Source organism: Corella eumyota, chromosome 5, assembly GCF_963082875.1.
Source record: "Corella eumyota chromosome 5, kaCorEumy4.1, whole genome shotgun sequence".
Classification (NCBI taxonomy): domain Eukaryota; kingdom Metazoa; phylum Chordata; class Ascidiacea; order Phlebobranchia; family Corellidae; genus Corella; species Corella eumyota.
Genome location: NC_137494.1, coordinates 2,788,873 through 2,816,213, shown reverse-complemented (window position 1 = coordinate 2,816,213; position 27,341 = coordinate 2,788,873). Strand labels below are relative to the sequence as shown.

General features: G+C 28.9%; 5 protein-coding genes across 5 annotated transcripts; 3 read left to right on the top strand and 2 right to left on the bottom strand.

Moving 5' to 3' along the window:
• Positions 1 to 10: 10 nt before the first annotated feature.
• On the top strand, positions 11 to 2,223 carry LOC145752302 (sphingosine-1-phosphate phosphatase 2-like). The gene is made up of 5 exons (XM_082568564.1): positions 11 to 351; positions 542 to 691; positions 820 to 909; positions 999 to 1,239; positions 1,384 to 2,223. The coding sequence occupies exons 1-5, from the start codon at positions 22 to 24 to the stop codon at positions 1,722 to 1,724; spliced, it is 1,152 nt and encodes a 383-aa protein (XP_082424690.1). The 5' UTR covers positions 11 to 21; the 3' UTR covers positions 1,725 to 2,223.
• Positions 1,977 to 8,175, bottom strand: LOC145752297 (uncharacterized). The gene is made up of 16 exons (XM_082568556.1): positions 7,593 to 8,175; positions 7,290 to 7,445; positions 6,845 to 7,047; positions 6,472 to 6,640; positions 6,161 to 6,316; positions 5,730 to 6,028; positions 4,754 to 5,627; positions 4,495 to 4,632; positions 4,147 to 4,326; positions 3,854 to 4,016; positions 3,626 to 3,743; positions 3,379 to 3,513; positions 3,158 to 3,249; positions 2,821 to 3,020; positions 2,570 to 2,629; positions 1,977 to 2,485 (listed from the first exon to the last, which is right to left on the bottom strand). The coding sequence occupies exons 1-16, from the start codon at positions 8,118 to 8,120 to the stop codon at positions 2,417 to 2,419; spliced, it is 3,540 nt and encodes a 1,179-aa protein (XP_082424682.1). The 5' UTR covers positions 8,121 to 8,175; the 3' UTR covers positions 1,977 to 2,416.
• A 1,526-nt stretch (positions 8,176 to 9,701) lies between these two features.
• On the top strand, positions 9,702 to 11,115 carry LOC145752303 (flap endonuclease 1-like). The gene has a single exon (XM_082568565.1). The coding sequence runs from the start codon at positions 9,726 to 9,728 to the stop codon at positions 10,866 to 10,868; it is 1,143 nt and encodes a 380-aa protein (XP_082424691.1). The 5' UTR covers positions 9,702 to 9,725; the 3' UTR covers positions 10,869 to 11,115.
• LOC145752298 (uncharacterized) lies at positions 11,113 to 26,289 on the top strand. The gene is made up of 19 exons (XM_082568557.1): positions 11,113 to 11,210; positions 11,308 to 11,756; positions 11,879 to 12,052; positions 12,230 to 12,350; positions 12,522 to 12,670; positions 12,775 to 12,824; positions 12,978 to 13,065; positions 13,194 to 13,313; positions 13,397 to 13,590; positions 13,762 to 13,901; positions 14,040 to 14,167; positions 14,293 to 14,454; positions 14,700 to 14,972; positions 15,194 to 15,292; positions 24,203 to 24,281; positions 24,881 to 24,993; positions 25,089 to 25,144; positions 25,417 to 25,660; positions 25,792 to 26,289. The coding sequence occupies exons 1-19, from the start codon at positions 11,150 to 11,152 to the stop codon at positions 25,942 to 25,944; spliced, it is 2,853 nt and encodes a 950-aa protein (XP_082424683.1). The 5' UTR covers positions 11,113 to 11,149; the 3' UTR covers positions 25,945 to 26,289.
• Positions 16,368 to 21,871, bottom strand: LOC145752301 (EGF-containing fibulin-like extracellular matrix protein 2). The gene is made up of 7 exons (XM_082568563.1): positions 21,729 to 21,871; positions 20,469 to 20,608; positions 20,244 to 20,353; positions 19,870 to 20,041; positions 18,281 to 18,478; positions 17,640 to 17,742; positions 16,368 to 17,451 (listed from the first exon to the last, which is right to left on the bottom strand). Exons 1-7 carry the CDS (start codon positions 21,842 to 21,844, stop codon positions 16,869 to 16,871), a joined length of 1,422 nt encoding a protein of 473 aa, XP_082424689.1. The 5' UTR covers positions 21,845 to 21,871; the 3' UTR covers positions 16,368 to 16,868.
• Positions 26,290 to 27,341: the final 1,052 nt, after the last annotated feature.

The window sequence follows — 27,341 nt, the reverse complement described above, 5'->3', positions numbered from 1 at the left end:
GTAAGGTTGTAATAAAATTAAATGAATTTTTTAAACTTTCTGGACAATCCATTTCTGATCGCGAAACTTCAAAAATCATTTGGAGTAGAATGGAAAAATCAAGATCCAAAAAATCCGTTATGTCCCGCTGAGCCCACATCTACAAAAGAAAATGGTTTTATCAAGAAAAAACCTTCTTATGTTATTAAAAACAAGGTTTTATATAACTTAGCTCACATTGCCTCAGAATTTGCTGGTAAACCTTTCTATTATTGCTTTTACCCAGCTTGTCAGATATTTTTTGATCCTGGGATAGCAAGATTGACATCTCTTAGTTTAGCGGTTTGCATGTATATTGGACAAAGCTTAAAGGTAACATCTTATATTCTGTTTTTAAATGCCAAAACTCAATAAAAATAATAAACTACACTTATATAATTTCCAAATAACAATTTTTATAAAGTAAAATTATAAAAAATTCAACCTGCTTTAATATAGGGTCAATGAAGCACTGTTATTATTATTAAATAATCTTATGGTCAAGCATTTATTCTTTTGGTAGGGTATATTAAGAAAACCCCGGCCCTCCACCCCACCAGTAATAAGGTTAGATGAACTTTATGAAGCAGAGTATGGGATGCCATCAACGCACGCACTAGCTGCTGTTTGTTTTAGTTTTGGGCTTCTCATGTACACTGCTCAAGTCTGTGAGGTGAGTCCCTTGTTAAAGACTGCTTTACTGTTTTTTATTAGTTTAAGTTGTTAGGCTTTCGTATGTTTGTGGTGTTTTCCTGATTGGCATTAAAAGTACAGAAAAATATTTTTGTTTTTGTATTTTAGTTTTCCTTTTTAAGTGGAGTTATAACTGCTACTATTTGGTCACTGTTTGTTTCATGGGCAAGAATTTACTTGGGAATGCATTCCATCTTGGTATGTGTTTCTATACAATATATTTAAATAATATACTACATAGTTAATATATGTATTTCGTTTTAACATTATAACATTTATCTTCTTAGCAAATTAGTGCTGGCATTTTTCTGGGTCTTGGTTTAACAAAAATCCTGCAACCTTCAATTGAGTGGTTTCATCAATACCAACTATACAGTAACGACCCCTATCTACCTTTCACAATAATCATAATTACTATGCTGTTATGTGTGTTGACTTTTAAACTAGACAGACATTTGGAAGATACAGGAAAACTTCATTGGACTACTGCACCTGGAGATACTACTGAAATTTTAGGATGGACTACAGGTAACAGCTTGGTCATTAAAAACTAGTTTTGTTTATAGTATTTTTGATTATTTAACACTTTTTTAGTTAAAAAATATATATATATATGTAAAAAGTCGGAACCTAAAGCTTAGAGTACCATTAACATTTTATAAATTTTTGAAGGTTTTTTTCTTGGGACCAAATATGTTATAGATCATAATATTATCTCTATATTTACTACAACCTCAAATCCTTTACTTCTATTTAATCCTGACTGGATATCTCAATATGCAATTCGTTATATTTTCGGTGGCCCTTGTCTTATGTTACCCTCAAGTGTAATATTTAAAAAATCTACTCTTTATTTTTTTCGCTATGCATTCGGTTATGCAAATATTCCATTGGACCAAGCAAAAAAGGTTTATTCAGTCGAGATATGTTATAAATATTGTAATAGTTTAGTTAGTGGATGGTTTGGTGTTGTAGTTGTTCCTATAACCTTGCAATATTTCAACCTATGGTGATGTTAGACTTAGTGTATAAAACATACCAAAATTTTAGACTTAATTTTTTTATGGCATTCCTTATGTTTTTTCTTGAGAAAAAATAATTCTTTTTACACCTTTTAAATAGTTTTAAAATATAATTTTATAAACTGAAGCAAATATTTTGATAATTCTTTTACTCAGGATTACTTTTATAATTTTTATTCCTTTTTAAATTTAATTCTGCACGTAATTTGGTACTGTGAAACTAATAACCACTTAATATATATGTACATATTATTTATTTCTTAAAAATAACAAACCGGTTCAACACATATACATAATACGATCCAACTATGGCACAAATGGCAGTTTTAATTCATAACTAACTTTCTACAAAATATTGTTTTTTTTATTTTGGGTACATGATTTTTTTTTGATGTGAATATACCGATTTTTATTTAGGTTGATTTAAATATTTTGTGTGTTCTGTAGCAAACTGTCATGTTGATGGTATAAATAAAATCAAATTTTTAATTAAAAAAATACTTAGTTTTATAGAAACTTATTTTCCAAAAACGAGGTTTATAAAAAAGTTAAAAAAGCTATAATCTAATGAAAAATAAACTAATATGTGCACGAAGCCGTAACGAAGAGTCTTCTATGATGTAACAATGGCCTGCTATACTATATACCTCCCTGACAGATTTTTTTCATCTTTAACTTGACTATCAAGAAGTTAGTGGATCCATAAGCTTCTCCCCTGAATCAGTGATTCCGGCAGTTGTAGTTGTCAACACCTAAAATGTATTAAGAAAATCATTTAAAAAATTGTTTGACAACACTGAATTTCAAATTTTTTTATTAAAATTTAGGATAATTACCTGATCAGTTATTTCTGTATTTTCTTCAGTACTTGTCATGTAAACATTACCATCTTCACCCTATAAAAATGAAAATTTAAGTACTGAAAAAAATATAGCTTTATAGACCATGAACATATATTATAGGCATGTTAAATTTACAGACCTTTAAAAAAACAAAAACCTTTAGCTGCAAATTGCAACCATGTTACAACAATTAAAATGCACCCTGTAGGGTAAAGAAAGAGAATACAGAAGTTGAAATAGTTTACCTGTACAAAAGTAGCTCCTGGTTGTCCAATAATATATCCATCATCGGTCTGTATAAGAGTGTAACCCTCTGGTAGTTCAACATATTGGCCATCTCCTATAGCAACCAACTGTTTACCCTCCTCGGGGGCGATTACCCCTCCTTCCTCAGTCGTCATAACAGCAGATGGGTCCACCATTGTGGCAGCAGCAACTCCATTTTCTTGGGGTAACAATAGGAAATTTATGTATTAAAAAGTTATTACAATAAAATTCGTCAAAAAAAGACGTTACAACAAAATTTGATGCAGTGAACAAAGGCAAATAGTTAATAAAAATATTAAGGAATTGTAAACTAACCAGAAGTAGACATAATTGCTTGATCAGGTTGTTGTAAAGTAGTTGTTGTCACCATCGCATTTTCCCTGCTTTCCACTAACTGACTTTGATATCTAATTTAATGTTAAACTGATATTAAAAATAGGCCAAAAGTAAAATAAATACAAACAAAATTATTGTACTTTATTAAAATAACATAAAAAAAACAACCTTTTGAAATACTAATTTTTTAAAACAATTACCTGCTAGCAAGTTGCATTCTGGCATGTTCTTGTAATGCACTTTGTGTAGTGGAAGGGGCAAGGTAGGTGGGTTTACGAACCTGGTACCCCCGTTTCCATGAACCCCTTTGTGGGTTGCTGGCATTATAGTGGGAGCTAAAAAAAAAATATATATATTTAATTTATAAAAAATCAAGAAATTAAGAATACTTACACAAGTTACTGCACCTGTTTTATTTATTTAACTTTTTTACAAACTTATAATTACCTTGGTTTGGTGACATTATTGTTCTTTCTGTTGGGTAGTAAGGGATGATATGGTGAAGTGTTTGGACCAGGTTGGTTTAAACTTCGACTAAAATTCTTTCTTTTCATTCTTGATTGACCTTAAAAAAATTTAGTAAAAAAAGATTATTAATTAGAACCCAGTAGTTAGGCAACCATATTATAAGGTTGGTAAAGTTTATTTTCTATAAAAAATATTGCTTTATTTTACTTTTTTCAGCCAGGTCAGGAATATTGAGTCTATGGACTGGTGGCTCCATTTTACAATTCATTCTAAATGAGTTAGCAGCAATCATTTGAGCTGTAGTTTTGGGTTGTATGGCACATATGTGAGCATCTATACTACTACTTGTAAGATTCAAGGTATCAGCAGCCTAAGTTAACAAATTTTAAAATTAAAAATAAATGAATATTTAACATGTTTACCAAAAAAAAAAAAATTATTTTTGAAAGTTCAATATTTAATATAGCCTATATTTATTCAACTAGAATAGTGTTGGTTACCTTTTTGTTGTAGATTGGCATTAAAATAACTTTTTCCATTCTTCTGTCACCACCAATTTTATTTGCTCTTTTAAGCAGGGTAGAATACCGGGTTGCTTCTTTGCTTATAGAGGTGTGAAGGTTTTCTAGTTGTTTGTATAAGGCAGCAAAACTAACATCTTTTTTAGCCATCTGGTCAGCCTAAAAATAAATTTAAAATTTTTTATTCCTAAATTAAAGTATTAAATACCATACCATGATATAGCATATTATATTTATTTTCGTTAAGTAAACTGTAAAATTAATTGTATGTACACCTTTAAATAAAAAAGAATATATATATTTTTTTTTTAAATTATAATTTTTTACCTTGTGTAAAAAGAAATCCCCAATCGAGATAGCATCCAAGGCACGAGGTATAGCTACACTCCTGATTTCTTCAATGGAACATTGTTGCAATAATTTACGAAGTCGATATTTATTATCAACATCCCCTTCCTCCTCAACCTTACAAAAAAAATTATTTTAAAGTAAATGACATTTATTTTAAAAATTAATTTTTTTTATTTCAAATTCTTGAAATTTTCTTAGAAATTACTGATAATCACAAAAAATAGTTGGAACTTACGAAATCCTTGATGGTGGAAGTTTCCTCCACTTTTGTCTTCTCCTCTTCGCTTTTCTCCTCCTTATCCTCAGGTTGATCCATGCTTAATTTTCTTGCCAGGACATCAGAGGGACTCTCCCCATCCTGTTGCTCTTCTTTTGTGTCCTCCTTTTCCATCTCTTCCGTGTCCATTTTGGTTTCTTGGCTAGCTTTGATTGCATCGTCAACTGCCTTCATGACATCATCAGCATCTTCGTCTTTTTTTGGAATATCTTCATCCTTTGTGGCATCTTCTTCGGGTTTTTTGTTTTCGGAATCTTGTACAATTGCATCATCGGCAGTTTTGTCAACATTTTCGGATTCTTTAGTGACATCATCAGCTTTTGTGACATCATCAACATCCATTGAAGCATCACTTTCCTTTTTATCTGAATCTTTATTATCATCTGCTTCTTCTTTTTTGTCAGCTTTAGAATCTTCTTTTTTGTCAGCTTCAGAATCTTCTTTTTTGTCAGCTCCTGAATCTTGAAGGAGCATACTTTCTGCCATTCTCTTATCAGCAGGTGAGAGCATCACTCTTGGCTCATTTGTTTCAGGTTTTTTAACTTCAGGTATTTCTTCTGTTGGTTTTTTTGCAGAAAGCTCAATCTTCGGAGGCTCTGCTTTATCAAGATCAAAATCAGTTAGATCTATTTGCTCAGGCTCACTTGGAGGAGGTAAATCCTCAGGTTTGATCTTTTTAGGTCTTCCTCTACCCTTTCTTTTCACTCCTGGAGGAGTGGGTGCGGGAATCACTCTAGGGGGAGTGGGAGGAGAAGGAATGGGTTCCTCGTCTTCATCATTTTCACCGTAAAGACTTCTACGCTTTGTCATTCGTGCAATATCAAGACTATATCTGTGAGTAAAAAAATGTAATGGTTTATTTAACTTCCAGTACTAAAAAGAATTATTTCAGAACATTGCTTAAACATATCCAAAAGAAAATATGTTTTATTACCTTGATGGTTTTCTTATTCTTCCGGATCTTGAGGTCTTTTCTGTCATTGCAGCAGCTAACAATTCTGCTTCTTCTTTTTCTCTTCTTTCATTCTTTAATCTTAATTGATTCGCTTCTTCCTCTTCCTCTCTCATTCTTTGCTCCTCCTCCATTTTCTCCGCCTCCATTCGAGCTTCATTCTCCAACATTTGCTCCTCAGATTCTTCTACTTCTTCATCATCTGGGTCCTCTATAACTTCTTTTATGTCATCCACTTTTTTGGGATCTTTGGTATCCGCTCCAATCAAAGATGGAGTAGGCTAAAACAGAATATTAAAGTTTAAATATATAAAAATAACTTTTCGCCTAATAGGTAACATAAAAATACTTTAAAAAATATATTTCTATTCAAGAGATTTAGTGAAATAAAAAGATTAAATTCAAAAACTTACAGTTATTGCTTCTTTTTCTTCCCATTCCTTAACAAGTTCCTCTAAACTTTGCTCAGGTGGGATTTCATGTTTGGAGGTAAGGACAATATTGTAATCGGGATGTAATTCCATTCCTGATAATATTCCATGAGTGACTTGGGAAACATGAATATTCACCTGTGAAAATATTTTAACATTTTTTTTATTTTGGGCATACACATTTTAACCATTTAAAACTATGTAGTATAACGAGTGCTTATACAAAATGTTATCATTGTTTTAAACTACTGCAATTAAAAAATAATTTTTAACATTTATGAAATCCCACTTACTGAGAATGGAGCATTTTCTTTGTTCAATTTAGCCAGAGCATCGGTGAGTTGTATTTGAGTTGGCATAGAAGATTGTCTCATACCTCCATACGAGTAGGGACTGGGGATTGAAAGAGGACGACCAGGACCTCGTTTTCTCATTCCTACAATGGGGTTGTATCGAGCATATCTGATAGAAAAAAAACAAAAAATGTACTATCAAAAGACAAAAATATACCAAAAGATTTTAAAAGGTACAATATTTATATGTATTCTTACAGATTATACCCAACACATTTTAAATTAAAATTGTGCACAAAGCAAGCAAAAAAATGTAATAAACTGTTAAAAAATGACAGTACTTATAAATGCAATCAACTTATATTTTTAATACCTGTTTCCAATACCATTTCCCATGTTGGATATTTTAGATTGGTTGTAATAATCACTATCTAACTCATCATCAAAATTATAAATTGAAGCATCGCCTTCTTCACTTAATCTTCGTTTTTGTCCTGAACCTTTTGTTAAAGAACTAAACAAATTCTTGGGAGGTTTGGTGAAACTTTTTCCTGATGGAATATGTCGAAACACAACCTATAAAATAATATAAATTTTAATAGATTTAGATATTTCAAGAAAATTAAAAAGTCATATAAAAATGGGCATCACATTACAAATAAAATAGTTATGTTACATATATTTATAATTAAACTTATTTTTATTAAACACCAATTTTATAAATAATAATGATTTTGCATATATATTATTGTTAAAAAAATACAAGTTAAATTCATATGTTCAATATAAAACATTTTTCAACCATTTTAAATAATTACCTTGATGTTAGGGTTAGCTTGTAATGCTTTAAGTTGATCAGGAGTGATTTGAGATTGATGAATTTGAACCATTTTTGTTCCATCATTGGCAACTTTAAGGTTTTGAGAAGAAAAAGTTAGACCAGGAACGCCAAGACTAAAAGATCCTTGTTGAGGCTAAAAATACAATTTAGAATATTAAAAATTTGTAAATATATAAAAATGTCTTTAAATTAATTTTTAATTATGATTATATATAATTTTAAATGCAAAATTTAAAATTTTTTTATTTATTAAATAAGTTTTTGTTAATTTTTAATTTACCTTTGGTCTCTGAGTAGCAGATGAAAAAGCTTTTACAGTCGGAGTTCCTTTCAATTTCGCAGCTAGTTTCTTTTCTGCTTTATCCTCATTTTCTGCCGATTCTTCGTCCAGCTCATCAACTTCCATTTTATCATTTTCAACTTTATCCTCAGTGTTCTCAGATAATTCTTTTAATTCATCGACGGCCATTTCCTCATCTTTTTTATCCTCACTCTGGGTTTCTTCGCCTTCCGTTACTTCTTTTATTATATTATCGAGTTCTGATTTGTCTAAAGAAGCTGACTCTTTTTCAGTTTCATTTTCCTCAACTTTATCAGGATTTTTGGTCGTTTCATTTTTTTCAACATTTTCAGTTTCTTCAGATTTTTTCTCTTCACTTTCATTCTCCTTAACATCAATTATATCTGTTTCAGGTAAATCCTTCGTTTCAATTTTTTTATTTTCATTAACAGCAGTCTCGGGTTTATTTTCGTTTGTTTTGTTTTCAGTTGCTTCGGGATTAGAATCGGCTTCCACAGGATTATCCATTATAATGTCACAATAGGTATTTATTACTTGATCTAAACAATTTAGATAACTACCAAGAAAGCTTGAAAAGTAAAAAAATAATTAAAATAATAAAATTATAAATATAATTTAGCTTGCAAGTGTATTATAGATAAACTAACAGACAGACAGAGCTTTTGCCTGTCAGCTCTGAAATCTTCGTAAACAAATTGATTTAAAAACAAAACTTTTTAAAGTAAATTTTGCTATGTCTATGTAAAATACGTCCAGACACCCAAACGCTGTAACTTGGCTGAAAAAGTCGTGCTAAAAGTTATGCAAATTTCTCGTGGAGGCCATATATTATTTTAACTTACAAAATCATTCTTTTAAAAATATAAACAAATACAAATTCTTACAATTACGCATGTCTTAAAAATGTTAGTTTTTTGTAAATAAAAATATAGTAAATAAAGCGAATTTCGCTGCAAATTTTTATTGTCACAACGGTTCAAACAGCTGCTAGCGAAATAGCAAAAATTTCCAGTACAATTATCGCTAATCTAACCTAAAATTAACCTAGTTTTAGACATTTTAATCAATTTAAGAATTCAAGTTTTATTTTTTTTAACAGTTTTAAACGTTTAAACGTACAATTTTAGTACATATGACGTTATTAATAGTATTAAATGTAAATCTATGAATTCATTCTTGCTGTCACTCCGATCTCATTTTGTTAGCGCGGGAGCGTTAAAAACTATAATAAAGAAACAAGAAAATTACGTCACAAAACTACGGGTGCCAATACGGTCAAACAAATGTCTATCCGCCATTATCGGCGTTACTTACAGCAGAATATTAATGACAAGATAACCAAATTAATAAACAAATGTATTATTCCCTATAAATGTTAAGTTACTAACAAGCATTATCTTTTTACTGTGTATTTACAACAGTTTTACCGTAAATTCGGCAGTTATTTTTTGTACAAAAATGGGCGCGCTTTAATTTGTTTCGAGCCGCGTTGGCACCCGTAGTATCGTTCTTTTGGAATAATGGATGTTACCAAACTGTGAGTACAAAATCTAGCTAAGAAAAGCATTTTATTTAATAATTGAAGACCTAAGTTTAGAAGATAAAAATACAGAAAAATCAGAAATCATTTGTAATATTTGATTATAATTTTTTTTTATATAAACAGACTTGTTTTTATTATTTTTAATATTGAAAAGCAATGACTAATTTTTTAAGATTAATTTTACTTTTCCCGCTTTTCGATAAATTTTTAAATGAAATTTAATACTTTAGATTTTGCAAACATATGCTACACTTTTTCAAATATGTTTTAATACATTTTTATTTTACTTTAATTCAATGTACATATGCCTTACCCACATTTTGAAACTGTCCGACAATTTGTTTTAAACAAGCTGACAAGTTAATTTTTTGTCTGCCTAAGTCTTTCTTTTAATACGTGCTTTTTAGTCTGTCGGTACATAGATTCTTAATTCAATTTTAAGTTATATTTATTTTGAGGGTTATTTTCTTCGGTAATTACATGTTTTAAAAATAATTAAGTATTTGTATGATTTTAAAATTAAAATTCCTTTTTTGTAGATTTTTTTGTAGTGTAAAAAAATAATTAGAATGGGAATTCTTGGTTTATCTAAATTAATTTGTGATAAGGCTCCAACAGCCGTGAAGGAAAATGATATTAAAAGTTATTTTGGTCGTAAAGTTGCTATTGATGCCTCGATGGCCGTTTATCAATTCCTAATCGCAATCAGACAAGATGGTAATCAACTTACAAATGATGAGGGTGAGGTTACGAGTCATATTGCCGGGTTATTTTATCGCTCTATTCGTTTAATGGAAAACGGAATCAAACCTGCATTTGTGTTTGATGGAAAACCACCTCAAATGAAATCGGGAGAGCTTGCCAAGCGTGCCGAGAGACGGGAAGAAGCAGAAAAGCAGCTTGCCAAAGCTCAAGAAGCTGGAGAAGCAGATGACATTGAGAAATTTTCTCGAAGATTGGTCAAAGTGACTCGACAGCATATGGACGATTGTAAAAAGCTTCTTCGGTTGATGGGAATCCCTGTTGTAGAAGCACCTACAGAAGCTGAAGCTCAATGTGCATCTCTAGTTAAAGCTGGTAAAGTTTATGCTACTGCAACAGAAGATATGGATGCTTTAACTTTTCATTCTGATCGTCTTCTACGTCACATGACTTTCAGTGAAGCACGCAAAATGCCAATTCAAGAATTCATCTACGATCGAGTTTTGTCAGAGATGGAGATGGAACACGAACAGTTTATTGACTTGTGTATTTTACTTGGTTGTGATTATTGTGGATCGATTCGAGGAATAGGACCTAAACGAGCCTATGATCTTATTAAACAATACAAAAGTATTGACGAAATCCTAAAAAACATTGACCAAAAAAAATACACTGTTCCTGAAGGTTGGGTTTATAAGGAGGCAAGGCAATTGTTTCTAACCCCTGATGTGGCTGTTGCTGATGATGTTGAGTTAAAATGGGCAGAACCTGATGAAGAAGGAATAGTAAAGTTTATGTGCGAAGAAAAGGGATTTAATGAGGATCGAATCCGAAATGGAATTAAAAAAATTATTAAAAGTCGCCAAAAAAGCACCCAAGGCAGACTTGATGACTTCTTTAAAGTAAAGCCATGTGCCTCACCCGCTGGCAAGCGCAAATGGGACACAAAAATTAAAGTTGAATCTGCAAAGAAAAAATCTAAAACTTCTGGTTTTAAGAAGCGAAGATAGTTATCGTTGTGTTGTTTTTGTTATTTCTTTATTTGTATTCCACTACCAAGAACAATTATTTTCATACTTCTTAAGAGCTACCACTGTTTGTGCTAATACTTTAAATCATATTTTAACTTGCTAACTCTTTCCAAGAACAATTTTTTTAAATTATTTTTGTCACTGCCAAGATTTAGATAATATTGCAATAATCTACTTTCATTTTCAAAAATAGCAAGTATTAAAATAATGGTTTCTATTTTGTAGACTTAAGGTTGTATGAGGTTGTATTAAATACTTAAATGATGGATTCAACTGAAATAAACACCACTGAAGCAGAGGTTCAGGAGGGAACAGTAATTGGTAAATATTCACCCTATTTTCTTTAAAATTATGACAATTTTAAAGAATTCATGTTACACTAAACTATTATTTTTCTTAAATTGTGAAATATTTCCAGGTGATGTGGCATTAGGAAAACCAATTGAAGATGTCATAAAAATCGACGAAGCAACAAATGATATTGTTTCGAAGGCTTTCGACAGCGTTGATGTTGACCAAACAGCTACCTTCACCGACATAGTTAGTGAGAGTTCCACACTTACAACAGAGACAATGACCACTATTGAACAACAAACACCGGCCCAGGAAGTTTTACCCAACGTAACTGCCACGGAAAGCGAGGTCACATCAGCTACATTTACAACAGTAGATGAAGCAAACCCAGCTTTTACGAGTGTAGCAGGCGACACAGCGACGTTTACAAATGCACAAGGTCAGACTTTTACAACAAATGTTGATGGAGAGGCAGCGACTTTTGCGAGTGTTGAAGGAGAGGGTGGAGAGGTTCAGTATGTTACCATGACACCAGAAGAAGCTGCTGCAGCCGGAGTTATGGAAGAAGAGCAGGTGAGAAAAAAAATAAATATTTTTAAATGAAAGCTAACTTTTTCTAGCATAAGATATTGCAAAATTTTTAATATTACCGAAATCAACAATAGTATAAACTCTAAATTTGTTTTTTTACTCAGGTTGTGACAACTTCTTTACAATTTGATCCAGCCAACCCTTCGGTGTTATACACAGCTGATGGAACTCTCATTAACCAATCAGATTTAAGTCCTGAGGAACAAGCCTTAGTTCAAGCTGCTCTGCAACAACATTTAGCTGAGCAAGAAGCTGAACAACAACTAGCTATGATAGAGGTCAATATTTATTTTAGTTGTTAATAAATAAAAATTTTGTAAATATTTAAAGGTGGTTCTTATAAAGTTAAAATGGAATTCATGTTATATAGCCTCTACCTTAAGAAAATGTTCTATTTAGAAACTTTTAAGCTTAACAGGACATCAACTTTAATATTTGATTGGATTTGTTTTCAGAGTGGGGATCAAATAGATATGTTTGCAGGAGGAGAAGCAGCAACTAATGCTACAACTTTAGTGCAAGAAACAAACAACACTGAACCAGTGGCCACTATAACTCCAACTACCACTGATCCTGGTAAAATTATTATCATATTAACAGTTTAATTGTTTAATTTTTAATACCAACTAAAACTAATTTTTATTTATTTTATATTTTTTCTGAAATTTTAACTTTTTTAATAGGTCTGTTAAAATTTTTTTTATTTCATTATCGTTTGGTCTAACCTTAAAATATTTTTATGTTTAGTTGTTACAGAGGGTGCTGCAGATACTTTAACTGAGTTTAAAACCCAAACCACACAAGTAGCAACAGAGAATAATGCTTCTCAAATTGTCCAAACTCTTGCTGATAATGTTCGACGACAAAAAGAATACGAAAAAGCACAACAACTCTTGGTATGATATATAAACTAAAATCATTTAAAATAATATGTTAAAAAAGTATGTATATATTTATATAAATAATTACAATATTGTAATTGCAATTTATATTTTTGTAGATAAAGGCAAGAGGTGGTGAAGCCGAACCTAACTTACCTGAAGGGTATAAGTAAGTTAACATTTATATATATAAAAAAATTATTTTTAAAGTTGGATTAAATTGGTGTAGGTTTTAAAACTTGAAACATTTTTGATGAATTTCTGTTAATTTTTAAAAATCATATTTTAATGTAAAGTTTAATATAAAAGGTATTTTTTTTAGATATGAAGAAAAGATTGTAATAAGACAAGGTCAACCCCAGGTTGTTAAAATGGCCGTCAAGGACACTCCTGTTGTTCAAAACAAGAAGGTAAAATGATCAACCATAACAAACTATTTCTTGTTAAAATTTATTTAAATCTTTAGATTTTAATCTGTTTTTACTAAACAATATCTCAAGCAAGTTTTTACCTAGGAAATTTTTTTGTTTTTATTTAGCCTGAGATTCCAGCTGCTTTAGCAAATTTGATGCCCAAAATTGAGATAGGAAAAGATGGAAGTCAGGTGATCAGAATCCACCAATCACAGATTACCGCTGATCAACTCAAGTCTCTACAGGTTATTATTTATTTCCTTTCTTGTAATCTATAAAATCTTCAATGATTTGTGACTTTTTAACTGAAACTTTTATTATATTTTAGGAAAACCCAAATGTTCGACTTGTATTTCGGCCTGCAAGTTCAAATCGAGGAGGTGTAAAACGAACAACAACGACACCAATGGCCCCATTAATGCCTCCTAGAAAGAGGGGAAGACCCCGTAAATCGATTGACCCCCTTGATCAAGATCTCTCACCTGACTATGATCCTAATAACAGTCCAACATCAACTACAAGGTGGTTTTTTTTTATTTTAATAAAAAAAAGGGATTTAAACTAAAAGATTATGGGTTTTTACTTATTTTAAATCTTTCCAATAGGGGTTTTGGGTTTATTTTAAATCTTACCATGTCAAAAAAACTTACCTATTTTTATTGGCAAAAAAGTACTAAATTAAAATGTTTTTAGGTATGGCCGAACCACAAAGCAGCCTTATCATGCCAAAGACTTTGAATCTCCAAATGCTGATAATACAGAGGATGGGGAAGTTTCAATGATAAGACAACAACCAAGAACATATGTGCCAGGAAGAAGAGGAAGACCACCAGGTAAAAAGATTATTTTTTTTGAAATTTTTTGTTAAATATTTTTTTTTATTATATTTAAAATTTTATTTTTTTTTTTAAAACTTTATTTTTTATTTATTTTTAAAAAACTTAAAGGTTTTTTATGAATTTTTTTCCAAGGTTCTTTGAACAAATCTACGCTCGAGCGTGGGTTCAAGAAAACAAATACTTATGCCAACAAAATTGATGCTTTAAGAAGACAGGAAATCAACAAAGATGATGGAGATTACAATAAACTTTCAATCATTGTAACTTTTTTTTAATATTTTTTTGTGATAAATTGATTTTTTTTAAAGAGTTAGTTTAAATAAATTAAATTTGTATTTAATAAACTATTAATTTAACTTAATACTCAGAATTTTTATTTTTTTAGCCACCCAAACCAGTATTAAACTCGATTGAGCAAGCAATTTCAACAAGAAGGAAAAATAGATTACGAGAATTGCTGAGTGCTTGCTCAAATGATGAAATTATGGAGGTCGCATTACCTCACTTGGCTCGAGTTTTTTCACTGTGGGAGTTCTTGCTTATGAAAGTAAGATTTTAGTTTTTAATAATAGTTGTGGATAAAAATTGTAAATTTGAACTTGGATTTTTATTTTTAACTTAAAGTTTTGCACTTAATTTAATTATATACAAATCTTCAATAGCTTATTATTATTCTTGATTTATTTTTGGATTTTTTTATCTAGCAGTTATTAATTTTTAAACGTTGTTTATTTTTTTTTTTTATTATCTGTGCCTACTAATAATAAATTAATATTTAAATTATTTATTAAGGTTGAGAAAAATAAGTTAAGTCGAGTTTACTTTGCTGATGTTTACAAAGAATACGAAGCTTTACATCGATATGTTTCACGTCTTACTGAGAAATATAAGGAAGCAGTTTGTACCAAGCTTCTCTCTGATGATGTCCTAGATAACAAGGTCACAGAGGTCACCGACAAGGTCGCTGAAGGTGAAAAGACCGAGGAGAATGAGGATAAAGTAGCAAATACAAGCAGTGATGATTCGGATAAAGAGAAGAGCAATGTAAAGGTTCGATGCAAGGAGGTAAAAATTTAATTTAAAGTTTTTATTATTTTTTATTTGTTTTTAAATTTAATTGAACAACGTTTGGCTAAAAATTTTAAAGACCTATTAAACTATTGCAGTTAACTGGTAATTTAAGTTATTTTGCGTTATGTAGCTTTCTGTAAGTAATTTTATGTAATTTTTAACAGCTTAAAGATCTCAATATTGTTTTTAAAATAAGCTTAACTTTAAATTTTTAGTTGGCGAGAGCACTTGGATTGAAAGAAGATGAATTGGAAGATGTTTTCATCAATTTACTTGACTCTCAGGAGCATTTAACTCAATCTATCAACAACACGGTAAGTTTAGTTTTATTATATTTTTTTATAAGTTTGCAGCCATACTACATGTAGTTATATAGTCATAGTTTTTATCTGATATGTTAGCCTTTTTCTAAAATAAGTTCAGATATTTTTGGTTTGACTTAGTTGATAAATAGTTTTTTATGTACCACAACAAAGATCTAAACATTTAATTATTAAGATTTTATTTATTTTTTTCTATACAATGTCTTGCTTTTTTTTAAATAAGTTCAGATATATTGTGGTTAAAATATATATATAGATTAAATTTTAGTTTGAACTTTGTTAAGAATTAGTTTACTATATGTGCCATAAGAGGTCCCTAAAGAGCTGATTTTTGAGGTTAGATTTATTTTATATATAATAAAGGTTTGTAAACATACAGGCTTCTACCAACTCAAATATGTTTTAGTTATTTTTTCAACTAGCTTTTTCTGTGTTTGTTTTTAAATTACTTTGACAGAGAAAGGGTAATGCCATTGGTATTTAGTCATTTTTGTTGATTTAGTAAATAATATTTTGCAACAAACTAAATTTTCAAATTTGCAAAATAATTATTTGTTTATTTCCAATTAAAAAAAAACTAATTATTTTGTGTCATCAGTAGTTCAGGCAAATTGTCTTTTTGCTCAGCGGAAAATATTTTGTAAGTTTTGGTATAGTGATGTGAAGTGAAGCGTGACATGTAGGCGGAAACCAAAATCTTTTGATCTTTGTGTTGTAAATTCTTTAGATATCTCTCTAAGCTTTGTAGTTGTAAGGTTTTATTATGACATCACAATCAAGCCTTCTGTCAGTGAGCTAGGAATTCTTTTTCAATGTTTTGTTAGCAGTCACTAGACCCTGTATCACGCTTGATCGGTTTTTATTATGACATCAGAATCGAGGCATTGTTGTCACAAAAATTCGGGCTTTTTTTAGAAGGTCAACTGCATTTTTGTCCGGTAAATATTTTGATTTACAACAAAATTTATTTATTTGTCAAAAGCCTTTTATCCGAGCACTTTAGGTTTGGACCAAGACTTTGTTTTCACTTTATGAAAATTTCTCATAAGGTCGAAGGTTTCTGTAAATTTTTTTTTATTTTTTGGTAATAACTGCAACAAATCATTAAATAAAAAACTTAATAAAAGTGTGCACACATAATAAGACATTCAAATGTTCTTATTTACAAATAGATATGCTGAAATGTATAAGTTATCATTAGTTCACACTGTTTCATTACATAACATTAATTTAATATGGTTATTTTTTTTCAATTTTTGTAATTTTCAATTTTGAAGTTAACGACATTTTTCTCAAAGCAATTTTCTTCATTATTTTTATAATATTCCAAAAAAGGGAGTTACAGTTTTTAGAATAGTTTTCGCACTTCTATAAATACCCAGTCAAAGCCACTTTAATTGCCTCGAAAAAGTGTTGTTTGTAAAATAGAACTGGCAGGAAATTATAAAAGTCTGCAAAAAACTCCGGAAATGTTTAAAACGCAAAAAACAATCGTTCGTGTTGTTGGCGGTACTTATAAATTACACCTTACAGATAAAGTTTTTTTTCTTTATTTCAGTGAGATAGTTTAGAAGTCGTATTGTGACACATAAATTGTGATCGACAACATTCTATTGTCTCTCATTTGTCCCTTTCTGTTGTACGTACTCATATCGACCTTAACCTGGTGCTGAGCCGGTCCCTGCGTCGTTCCATTTAACATTAAATAAGCATTGGGCTGGTACATTGATGGCTGTTGTAGGTAAAACATAGTCATATCGCCTTCAACAATTGAGAAATTGTATTCCTGTCTTCGTCGTCTTGCTGGGAACTTCATTCTGAGGAGTTTTTTGGGTCCGATTAGTCCAGTAGTGATGTCAATATAATGTTGTGACACACTTAATGGCATGGCTTTGCATTGAGCGTACATGGTGTGGTCGTCAGTTACCCTTTTGCAGCGTTTTCGGTTGCAAGTATTGGTGCTAACCTGACTGTAGCTAAACTCGTCAGTTTTCATGAGTTTTCGGTAGAAAGTTGTTGACGGACATGGTGTAGGAGACACACACTTGTAGCCCCCGTGTGTGTTGACACACATACGACCATGACCACACATCTTATTGTTGAGATCACATTCATTCTTGTCAATACAAGCGAAATCTAACCGGTCATATCTAAAACAAGCAATTGAACACTAAATTTGTTTCATTTTGACTTTAGTTTTTGCATTGAAGGTTTTCAAAGATATTATCTTAATTGCAACTCTTTCTTTATCTTGAATTGCATGTTAAGGAAAAGAAATTTGTAGTTCATTAAATTTCGAGTCAATACTGTCATAAAAACGATTAAATTTTTAACTCACCCTGTTGGGCAAACACATTGAAATGTTCCTGGCATGTTTTGACATCTCCACTGACATTTTGTTCCTTCTCCCAAACTGCAATCTTGGTTGTCAACACAAATACCTAAAAACATAAAAAATGTTCAATTAAAATTTACAGTTCCTTGACATGTTTTAAACTTTGGAAAATCAGATTTTTTAAATTTTGTTTTGCAAAAGTATCTTCATAAAAACTACAAGTTATATGTGTATTTTAGCAATGACAAATAAAGGTCATGTCAGTCTTTTCTTTTATTCCTTTTGAAATAGAAGGTAAATTCCCTCTTTTTATGGATTCAGTAACTTAAGATTTTAATGTTTGTTTTATAAGTCTTTCATCTCAGCACAAAGCTTTTAACTTTGATTTAAGCGTTTCCAAATCAGTACTCAAGCATAAATCTTCAGCCCTAATCCTTGATTAATTAAAAAAAAGTTGGAAACGCTTGGCTCTAGTTTGTTTTTAGTAGTAAGTGGGCATCTCTTAATTGCCAATTAAACAAATCTTAATGGTTCTTTAATTATTTCAACTTTGAATAAGAATTGTCAATCAATTCTTACAAAAAATTTTGTTTGGTATTTTAGTTAAATCCTTAACTCTAAATTTATTTTCAAAATTTTTTTACCATTATTTTTTGTATATCCTCTGTGACAACGGCAATAAAAACTTCCATGTGTGTTAATACATTCTGAGTTATCAGAACACATATCCAAATCACATTCATTTACATCCGTGCAATATCTTCCGTTTGTAGTCTTAGTATAACCCACACTACATATACATTCATATCCTCCCATCGTGTTTCTACATTCCTCACCAGTTGCTGGGAACAAAAAATTGTGGTTAAAATAATTGGTTTCATAAACTAAAAACATTGTTGTGGTCTTTTTAAACATTGATTTGGTATTTTTTTGGTTTTTTATTGGTTTATAATTTTAATTAATGTGTTAAAATTGATTTCTAATATTTTAATTTTTGTAAAAATTAGTTTTTTTTATGCCATTTATTTTATATGGGAATTAGTGCATTAAAAAGTTTTATTAATTTCTATTGTTTATGGTCATTAAAATCATTAAATATTACAAGAAAAACACTTTGAAAGGTGAAAACCTCATTTGTTAAAACTGCTCGAGTTTATTTACACTAGAATCTAAATAGTAAACATGCTTAAGTATTGTGTTTATATGTTTAAATTTCATGGTTTTATTTAAGGTTATTTTCACTCTCTAATCTCATGTTGTTATAATATTTTGATAATAAAATTCATATTTTGTGCTCTATAATATTTCAAAAAATGTTGTTTTAATTTTTTATCTAAAAAAATTTATTTTCAAAAGTTATTTTTTTGTGTATGTATTTTAAGTAAATAATTTTGAATAATATTTAAAGGTAAAATATTGACATTTTACATATTTACTTCACTATAATATCTATTACGTTACAGCTAAAAATATATTTAGTTTACATAAGTTGACAGTTTTTTATGAATGGCATTTTAAATCTGGTTCAACCAAGTTTTGAATCCTAAATAACAATGATATATTGTCTTACGGCATACATTCAACCTTTGTTCAAAACCTTAAGGCCATTTATTGTGATTTATAGGGTTTAAGGCATACTTAATGCTTTTATCATGTTAATATGTTAAACGTTTGATGAAATTGAATGATGTAATGTCTTAGGCGGAAGTTTTATGTTTCCAAATCATTTTATTTCCGCTGTAATCCCATTCACATTTTATCTTATAATCCATTTATTTTGGAAACATTAGATTTAGTTGATAAGTTTTAGGCATAGTCAGGTCAATGTTATTATATCAACAAATTATACTTTACGATATCTTGATATCATTTTTCTCTATCTACTAAATAAACCAATTACCTTTTTAACTATTATAACATAAAATGTAAAATGTGTGGAATTTTGCCCATTATTGAAAAATTGTGTAGGCGCATTTTTTAAATATTTTAACCATAAAAAATGTATAGAATTTTGTTCTTAATGTTTTTTTAGGTCTTTTGTTAAATGTATGGAGAATTTTTTCATTTTAAAATTCTTTTTCGATTATATATTATTTTAGGATTGTGTAGTTTTTTCATAAATATAACCCATTACATAACTTATATTTAAATCCCAAAATAGCATTACATCAGACCAACAACATTACCAAGCATTTAAACCCAATTACATAAGTTCTATAAATAAATTCTATACCTCCACACATTCCTTGGTTGCATTCATTCGTATCAGCACAACTCCCATCTAACATATCAGTATACCCTGCCATGCACCTGCACTTGTAACTACCTCTTGTGTTGATACAGTATTGGTTGTTGTCACATGGATGTTGGGTACATTCGTTAATATCACGACAAAATCGACCAATCTAAAAAAAATTACAGAATATTAAAATTTTGGAATAAAACTTGTTTTTTTTTGTAAATTTTTTTTATTTATTTTTTTTAAACATTATTTTATTCTTTTTAATAATTCAGATTTTAAGTTAGGTTGGTGACACTATTTTTTCTTCAAAAATTTTTGTATTTTTTTCTTATAAATTGTTTAAAAAGTAAATAAAGTTTTTTTACCTTGGTCATACCACGTGAACACATGCAATCAAAAGATCCAATTGTGTTGATGCACTGTTCTCCACTACCACAATATCCTATCTCACATTCATCTATGTCCATACATTCACCTTACAAAAAAATCAAATAAAATATTAAACTCTAAATTGTACATAAAAAAAATTTGCAAAAAATTTACAAAAATTAAAAAAATCTTTTGAAAAAAAAAAGAAAACAATTTTTCACCTGATGCAGCATGTAGTTTGTACCCATGTGGGCAAACACAAAGATAACTCCCCCATAAATTTCTACATATTTGTCCAACTTTACATGGGGCCATCTCTAAACACTCATTCACATCAGTACAACCAACATTTTCCTGAAACCTAAAAATAAATAATTTTTTTTGAATATTTTTACAACATTCTATAGTAAAAAAAGGTTAAAAGTTGGTTTTATTAATTATTTGATTTGAATTTTTTTTATGGTAAAATGGTTAATTTTTGGCAAAAAAGCATTTAAAAATACTTATAAAAAAGTTTGATGTATTTTTGTGGACTACATTTCTAATAAAAAGTTTTTAAATTTCCAGTTAAAACTCTTTCCACCTAATCTCTTAAACTGAATTGAGGTTTAAATCTTTAAGTCCTGAATTCTTATGTTAGGAAAGAAAGTGTTGTTATTTTAAGTGTCTAATTTCCTAAAGTCGCGCGCGTTTGAATAATATTTTAGCTACAATGGAAAAGGAAATGAAAAATAATTCAAAAAAAAAAAAAATAATAATTTAAAATAAACCGAAAATTTTTGCCAAAAATAAGGGAAAAAATATTTCCTTTTTGACTACATCATAAACAATGGGTAAAGGAATTAAATTTTGAAATTTTGAATGACACTTAAAAAGGGGAAACTAAACTTTTCAACTTTTCTTAAAAATGAAAATGAATGAGCCACATGTTTAATTAGGCATAAAACTTTGTAATCTTTAAATCTGTGGCCAATAAATGCTTTGTTGTGAGCCAATACATCACACTTTTCCTTTTTATTGTTGTAATTTTTGACTTTTTTGTTGATATAGATGACTTGATTAAAGATTGAGGTTTAGTAATGCATATTAATTGTTATATTTTACTGGAGGACTTAAAAAAAATATTTTTTTTATTTTAAAAATTTAAAAAAAAATATATTTTAAATTAACTTTTTATTTTATTTAATATAAACATGGAAATGGCAATCTTGAAATTTTGTGACTTCTATTTCCTTAAAATGATTATTTTTATTAAATTAAATTTTTAAAATTTAATTTTTAACTTCCTGATCTTATCAAGTTAAAAAGAAATAAATTAAAAATCAAATTTATTAAATTACATTTTACTTGTCATTTTTAAAAATAAAATATTAATTTGTAGAAAATATTTTAACCTAATAATTTTTTAACTTATAATTTAATAATACAATTTTTAAATTAAATAAAAAATGATTTTTAATTATTTTTTAATAATATTTTACCTGAACCCTGGATCACAAACTCCATTTAAACTTTTTCCTGCATTTACTTGGTGGTCTCCAGCTTGAGCCAGCACTAGGTTAATACTTAATACTGTTAACAATATTACTTGCAACATTTTTATATTTTATCAAAAATTATTTAAATTTCTAGAAAAAAAAACGAAGTTTTAAGTTATTTTTTTAATTAAAAAATATAAAAATATAATATTTTTAGAAAAAAAAATCACCTGAAATTTAAGTTTAAAAACACATCTATATATATATTTATTTTATTTTTTTTAAACTAAATTGGTTATTTAAAAACTAACCTTTAAAATTTAAAAAAAAAAATTTTTTTTTTACACACATGTATATATATAAATAAACAATATACTACATATACCTAACCCTTCATATGCTTAAAACTAAAAAGCAAGTTGTAAATTGAAACATCTTTTTGCCCTTAAATAAATACCCACCTGTATTCTCCCTTTTTCCCCGCCTCTCTCCTATTGTCTCTCTCAATTTTAGTGTGCCCTTGTGAAATCATTATAGTTATTTACATAAGGTTTTAAAACCTACTTGCAATACTTTTACTAAGGTGAAAAATAATTTTTCATGTCCAAGGTAATTTGGAAATGTTTTAAACATGATGTTATCTTTGTGTGGGTTATATATATTAAAAGTGACGTCATTAGTCTTATAAAACAAGTGTTAACAGAAGTTTAGTAGGTAACAAGTTCTAATAACTAGTAGAAAATTTTGAACTTTAATTTTAGGTTTTATTATTTTTTAAAGTTTTTTTTTGTATAATTTTTCCCAAAATGCAAATATTTATTTTGTATATTTATTGGAATTTTTATTTCTATATTTAAATATCAGATAAATCTACAAAATTGCGGTCACAAAATACCAACAATTTTCCTTCCTTTTTCACACGTATAAAAACCTCGCGGTTTTCTCAATTTTCTTAAACTAAACTTCCCATAACTACAATTACTTTAAATTGTGACCATACTACATTCCTTGGTAATGATAGAAATTGGTATTGATTGTTGTGCGCTATAATTTACGATCAGACATCGGTAACCACAAACAAATATGATTAGGAAATCAAACAAATAAAATAAACAAACCAAATAAATATTGTTTGAATTATTTGCAATTCCTAAATACACAATTTAAAAAAGGGTTTTGTTAAAAATAAAATAAAATTTTAAAAGATTACCTAAATAATTTTAAAAAAAATTTTAAATTAAATTAATATTCAAAAAACCTAGAGTAATATTAATTTAAGAAAAAATTAAAACTTAGAAAAAAAAAAATTAATTTTAAAATAAAAATTTTAATGATTATTTCCTTTCGGAAATAGTTGACAAAGCATCGCAAACAAAACCCAAGCACAGGTTATTTTTCATTAATATTTACTCTATTTAGTAAATAAACAGATTTAGCATAAAAAGCAAACTTGTGCTCGAGTGTTTATGCTTCAACCTTGATTTCTGGTTTCCTCTCTGGTCTAAGTCCCGCCCATCAGCTGTCAATCAAACTTCTTTTAACCCTATTTCAACCTGAACATTTTGACTTTTGTTTTTTTTTACTTGACATTGAAAAAACAATTTTTCTATTTCTTGATTATTTTGTACTCAAAAATGTTGTTTCATGCCAAATTTTTTGAGATTTACTAAAATTTCTTTTTTATTTAATTTTTTTCTTGATTTTCTACAAAAATTCAGACTATGCGTTTTTTTGCTATTTTTTATGAATTTGCTAAAAATTAGTTTACCGTGCTATTTCATTTAAAGTAAGGTCGCTGATAGTTCAAATGTTTTTTCTCTCTAGTTAATTCAACTTGACTTTGCAATTTTAATTCTTAAAAATATTTTAAAAATGCGGTAATTTATTTAAAAAATCTTTCAAGCTATGCAACAAGTTTAAAAAATAAATTTAAGTAAAAATTTAAACCTAAATTTTAACTTGTTTTATTTTGAATAAACTTGAAAATTTTTTCTTCTAAATTAAAATCAATTTTTTGGTACACTTGCTACCTACTGCACAAGATAATTAAAAAGAAAATAAATCTGAGTTGTCCAAATATTTAATCAATACCATCTGGTCAACAACGGGATTATATAGATCCTATATTATTGATTTTGTCTCTTTGATTATATTTGTTTATTGTGTATTGGGCAATATTTACTCCTATTGTCCTATTAATATCTCTTGTTAAATTGATTGGATTATTTTTAGTTTCAATTTGTAAATTTAAAGTTTTTCTTGGTGTTATTTTTCGCAGTATGGATTTATGTTTAGTACTTTATCTAAGTATTTTTTAAATTGGTATGCTTAATTAGAATAACACCTTATTATTGGTTTTTAGAAATCAATAAATATTAATTAAATGTAAAACTGTATTAAATATAACCTTGGGTAATAAATCTCGTAAAGAAAATACAATTTTATTTGATCCTTGATTAAAACTTTATTATTTTTAGATTCAGCAACAAGTTAAAAATGCTGAAATTTCAACAACTTCTACTACTAGCAATGCTACTAATACTTCACAAACTACTGGTAATTATTCAGTTTAATATTACTAATATTAATTACACTTTAAAAAAAATTAATTTATAATTAAAATTGCTTATAATCTATAATTTCTTCTTCAAAAAAAAACACAAAATCTAAAATATTATAATTTGACTATAGACCTTTACAGTTACTTTAATTAATCCTTATTTTAATTTTACAACCCATATATACTGCCAATTAAGCTTTTAATATATTAACGGCATTTATATACACACAATAAAAATAACTTAAAATGTTAATATACCCCTAACCTGTAATAAAGTAAGTCATTACTTTATTTATGAGCGAAATTCTTCTTTTACTTATCTCCAGAGGCAAAATAGTGAGTAAATGTTTAGAGAAATGTTCACTAAAAAGTAGGCTTACAAACTAGTTGTGTAAACATTTTAATTTTTTAATCATTTTCACACCTCGACATTGTTATCATTGCGCAGATGTTTGTAAATAAACAAAAATATTAAATTTCTTTTTTCTCCAAGACAGTTTTAAATTTTTAAAATTTATTTATTTATTTTTTTTAAATCTTTAAATAATTTTTTTTGATGGAATATTTATAAGTTTTATATTTTAATTGTTTTTAGAAGCAACAAGTCTGTCACAATCAGTAGAAAGCCCAGCAGTTAATAATGTTAATACTGCAGAACAATCTGCTGATGCTGAAGTGAAAGAAAATAACACAGAGGCTCCTAAACTGGTGAATAAACCAATTTGTTTATCTTTAAATTATTGTAATAAATCTTTGGCCCAATGTTCCTTTATTTAAAATCTTTTTTGGTATTTTATTTTTAGGAAAATGGGGTTCAACAAGCTGCTACAACTACTACTGCTGCTTCCACTAATCAAAGGTAGTTATAAAAACTAGTTTATAGTCTACTCTATAGTTGGGATTTTAATTGTTATGGTATGCTCGCAACTCCCAATTATTGTTTGCCTGCGATAATTTAGCAGCGCATCTAAAATGGCAGTTTCATTTATTTTTCAATTCTGTAAAACTTGGTTAAGGTTATTTTTTACCAAGCTTTTTTATTTAGAAATAATAAGAATAACGTGAATGTAAATTAGATTTCAGTCAGTCTGTAAAAAAAGTAAATTTTACCAAAATTTTGAATTTGTTTAGTGCTGCGACAACTACAACAGCGATGGAAGTTGATCAACAACCAAACCCAGATCAACAAACCACTGATCCTCAACAAACCACAGAACCAGACGCTCTGGTTGAGAATGGTGAGAACACCATTATTGCTCCAAGTTCAAGTGGAACACAAATAATCCAAATAGGAACTGGAGATGAAAAACAATTTATTGAAGTACCTGAAGGTTATACGTTGATACAAACACCTGAAGGACTTGTGATGTCACAGGTAGGTGATTGTTTTTAAACAATAAAAAATATGCGAAAAAACTAGCAATACAAATTTTGGGGTGAAAACTAATACAAAACTAAAAAAAAATTTTGTATTCTTTTATTTAAATTTTTTATAAACTTTTTTAGCCTGGGACGACATTATCTCAGTCGGAAGACGGAACAATCTACGTCACCCAAGAAGACGGAACCACCGCTCCGCTTGACTCGCAAAAGGGAATTCCCCTCGAAACCGTTGAGTCTCTGATGTCTTTGGATGGCCAGCCACCTCAAACCGAATAAATTTGCAAAAAGATGACGTCATTATATCATTGATGTTGTACGAAGTGTATCATGACGTCATAATAAAGGATTGTTTTTTTCGCGCTCAAGTCGTAATTCTTTGTTAAAAAACTTTGTTTTTAACATCATTTTGGTGACGTCACAATTGCAATATGACGTAAGTGCGTGCGTCAAATTTTGGTGTTTGTTTTGCCCAGTGACGTAACTTAAGGCTTTGTCACGTAATTGTTGATAAAATTGTTAAGTCACCATTTTTAAACAAATGTTGATTATTTTGATTTTATTAGTTTGGGAAATTTATTTGCGTTTTTCGTTTCTGTTTAATAAATTTGCATTCCTTGTATATAATAATAAATGAGTTTGTTTGTTAATTCAGGTTTTAATTTTTAAAGTTTAAGAAATTAGGAAAAAAATGTACAAGTCTTGGTGCACAAACATAAACAAATGTTTGTCTAGTTCAAGTTTAAATGGGTTGAAGTTTAAATAGGTTTTATTTTAGGGTGTGGTTCTAAAAATTGTGTTTTGCGGCTTTTTTGCATGCTCTTATGTTACAATTTTCTAAAATTAAAGTTCTAGAACTTAAGGGGGTTTTAGTTTAAACTTGAACCCAAGTAAACTTTACCCGCCTCAAATTAAGGTAACTCAAGTTCATGTACTTTTTACTTTAACATAACTGAAAGCCAAAATGTAAAAACATGAAAAAATGTTTAACTTCTAAATGTAAAAAAATATTTAGTTCAATATGGTTTTACTTGCATTTTTATCTAATGTTGTTTACTACAAAACGACAAACTAATATTCCAAAATGATAACAGTATTTATTCAAGGTACGGTGGCTATTGTGGTCCATTACGTGTAGGATATGGTAGGCTAAAATTTCGGAAGTAGAAATTTCAGGGCGTAAGTGTGGTAAATAATAACCGGGTCAACATATTTCTTGACGTACATTTGAAAACCACTGCCGTACGAATCTAAGAATCTTACGTGTTTAACTAAATTTGAAACTAATGTAATGCATTAAAAATGTTCAATAAATTTGATTTTAGTAAGTATGTTTATAACTTTAAGGATGAGTTTTTTGTGATTTAAACTACATTTAAAATGGTTGAGATGTGTTTTTAATAAATAATACAATTGTTGAAAATTATAACTATAGAAGCTTTCTTAATTTAATTCTTGAAGACTTTTTTTCGTACATAGAAAAACGAATGGTTAGGTATAAATATTGTGGGAATATTTTGACCGGTCATGCGACCTGAAAACTAAATTAGCCGAAAATTTGAACTGGTAAAATGCCACCCTGTCTGGCTGAAATGTCACGTTTGTATGAAGTACGTTATTTGGTCAAGTGACCTTGTATTCTACAATTTTACCCCATTAGAGTATTTATGTAAAGT

Coding starts and splice junctions, on each gene's coding strand:
- LOC145752302 (XM_082568564.1), top strand. CDS start 22: ATGAATTTTTTAAACTTTCTGGACAATCCATTTCTGATCGCGAAACTT. Junction 692..819: donor ACACTGCTCAAGTCTGTGAG/GTGAGTCCCTTG, acceptor TTTGTATTTTAG/TTTTCCTTTTTAAGTGGAGT. Junction 910..998: donor TGGGAATGCATTCCATCTTG/GTATGTGTTTCT, acceptor TTATCTTCTTAG/CAAATTAGTGCTGGCATTTT.
- LOC145752297 (XM_082568556.1), bottom strand. CDS start 8,120: ATGGATAATCCTGTGGAAGCCGATTCTAATCCCGAAGCAACTGAAAAC. Junction 3,744..3,853: donor TCCTGACCTGGCTGAAAAAA/GTAAAATAAAGC, acceptor AATTTTTTTAAG/GTCAATCAAGAATGAAAAGA. Junction 3,514..3,625: donor AATAATGTCACCAAACCAAG/GTAATTATAAGT, acceptor TTTTTTTTTTAG/CTCCCACTATAATGCCAGCA.
- LOC145752303 (XM_082568565.1), top strand. CDS start 9,726: ATGGGAATTCTTGGTTTATCTAAATTAATTTGTGATAAGGCTCCAACA.
- LOC145752298 (XM_082568557.1), top strand. CDS start 11,150: ATGATGGATTCAACTGAAATAAACACCACTGAAGCAGAGGTTCAGGAG. Junction 13,591..13,761: donor AGTCCAACATCAACTACAAG/GTGGTTTTTTTT, acceptor AAATGTTTTTAG/GTATGGCCGAACCACAAAGC. Junction 14,973..15,193: donor TAAAGGTTCGATGCAAGGAG/GTAAAAATTTAA, acceptor TTAAATTTTTAG/TTGGCGAGAGCACTTGGATT.
- LOC145752301 (XM_082568563.1), bottom strand. CDS start 21,844: ATGTTGCAAGTAATATTGTTAACAGTATTAAGTATTAACCTAGTGCTG. Junction 18,479..19,869: donor CAACCAAGGAATGTGTGGAG/GTATAGAATTTA, acceptor TTTTGTTCCCAG/CAACTGGTGAGGAATGTAGA. Junction 17,452..17,639: donor CAATGTGTTTGCCCAACAGG/GTGAGTTAAAAA, acceptor TGCTTGTTTTAG/ATATGACCGGTTAGATTTCG.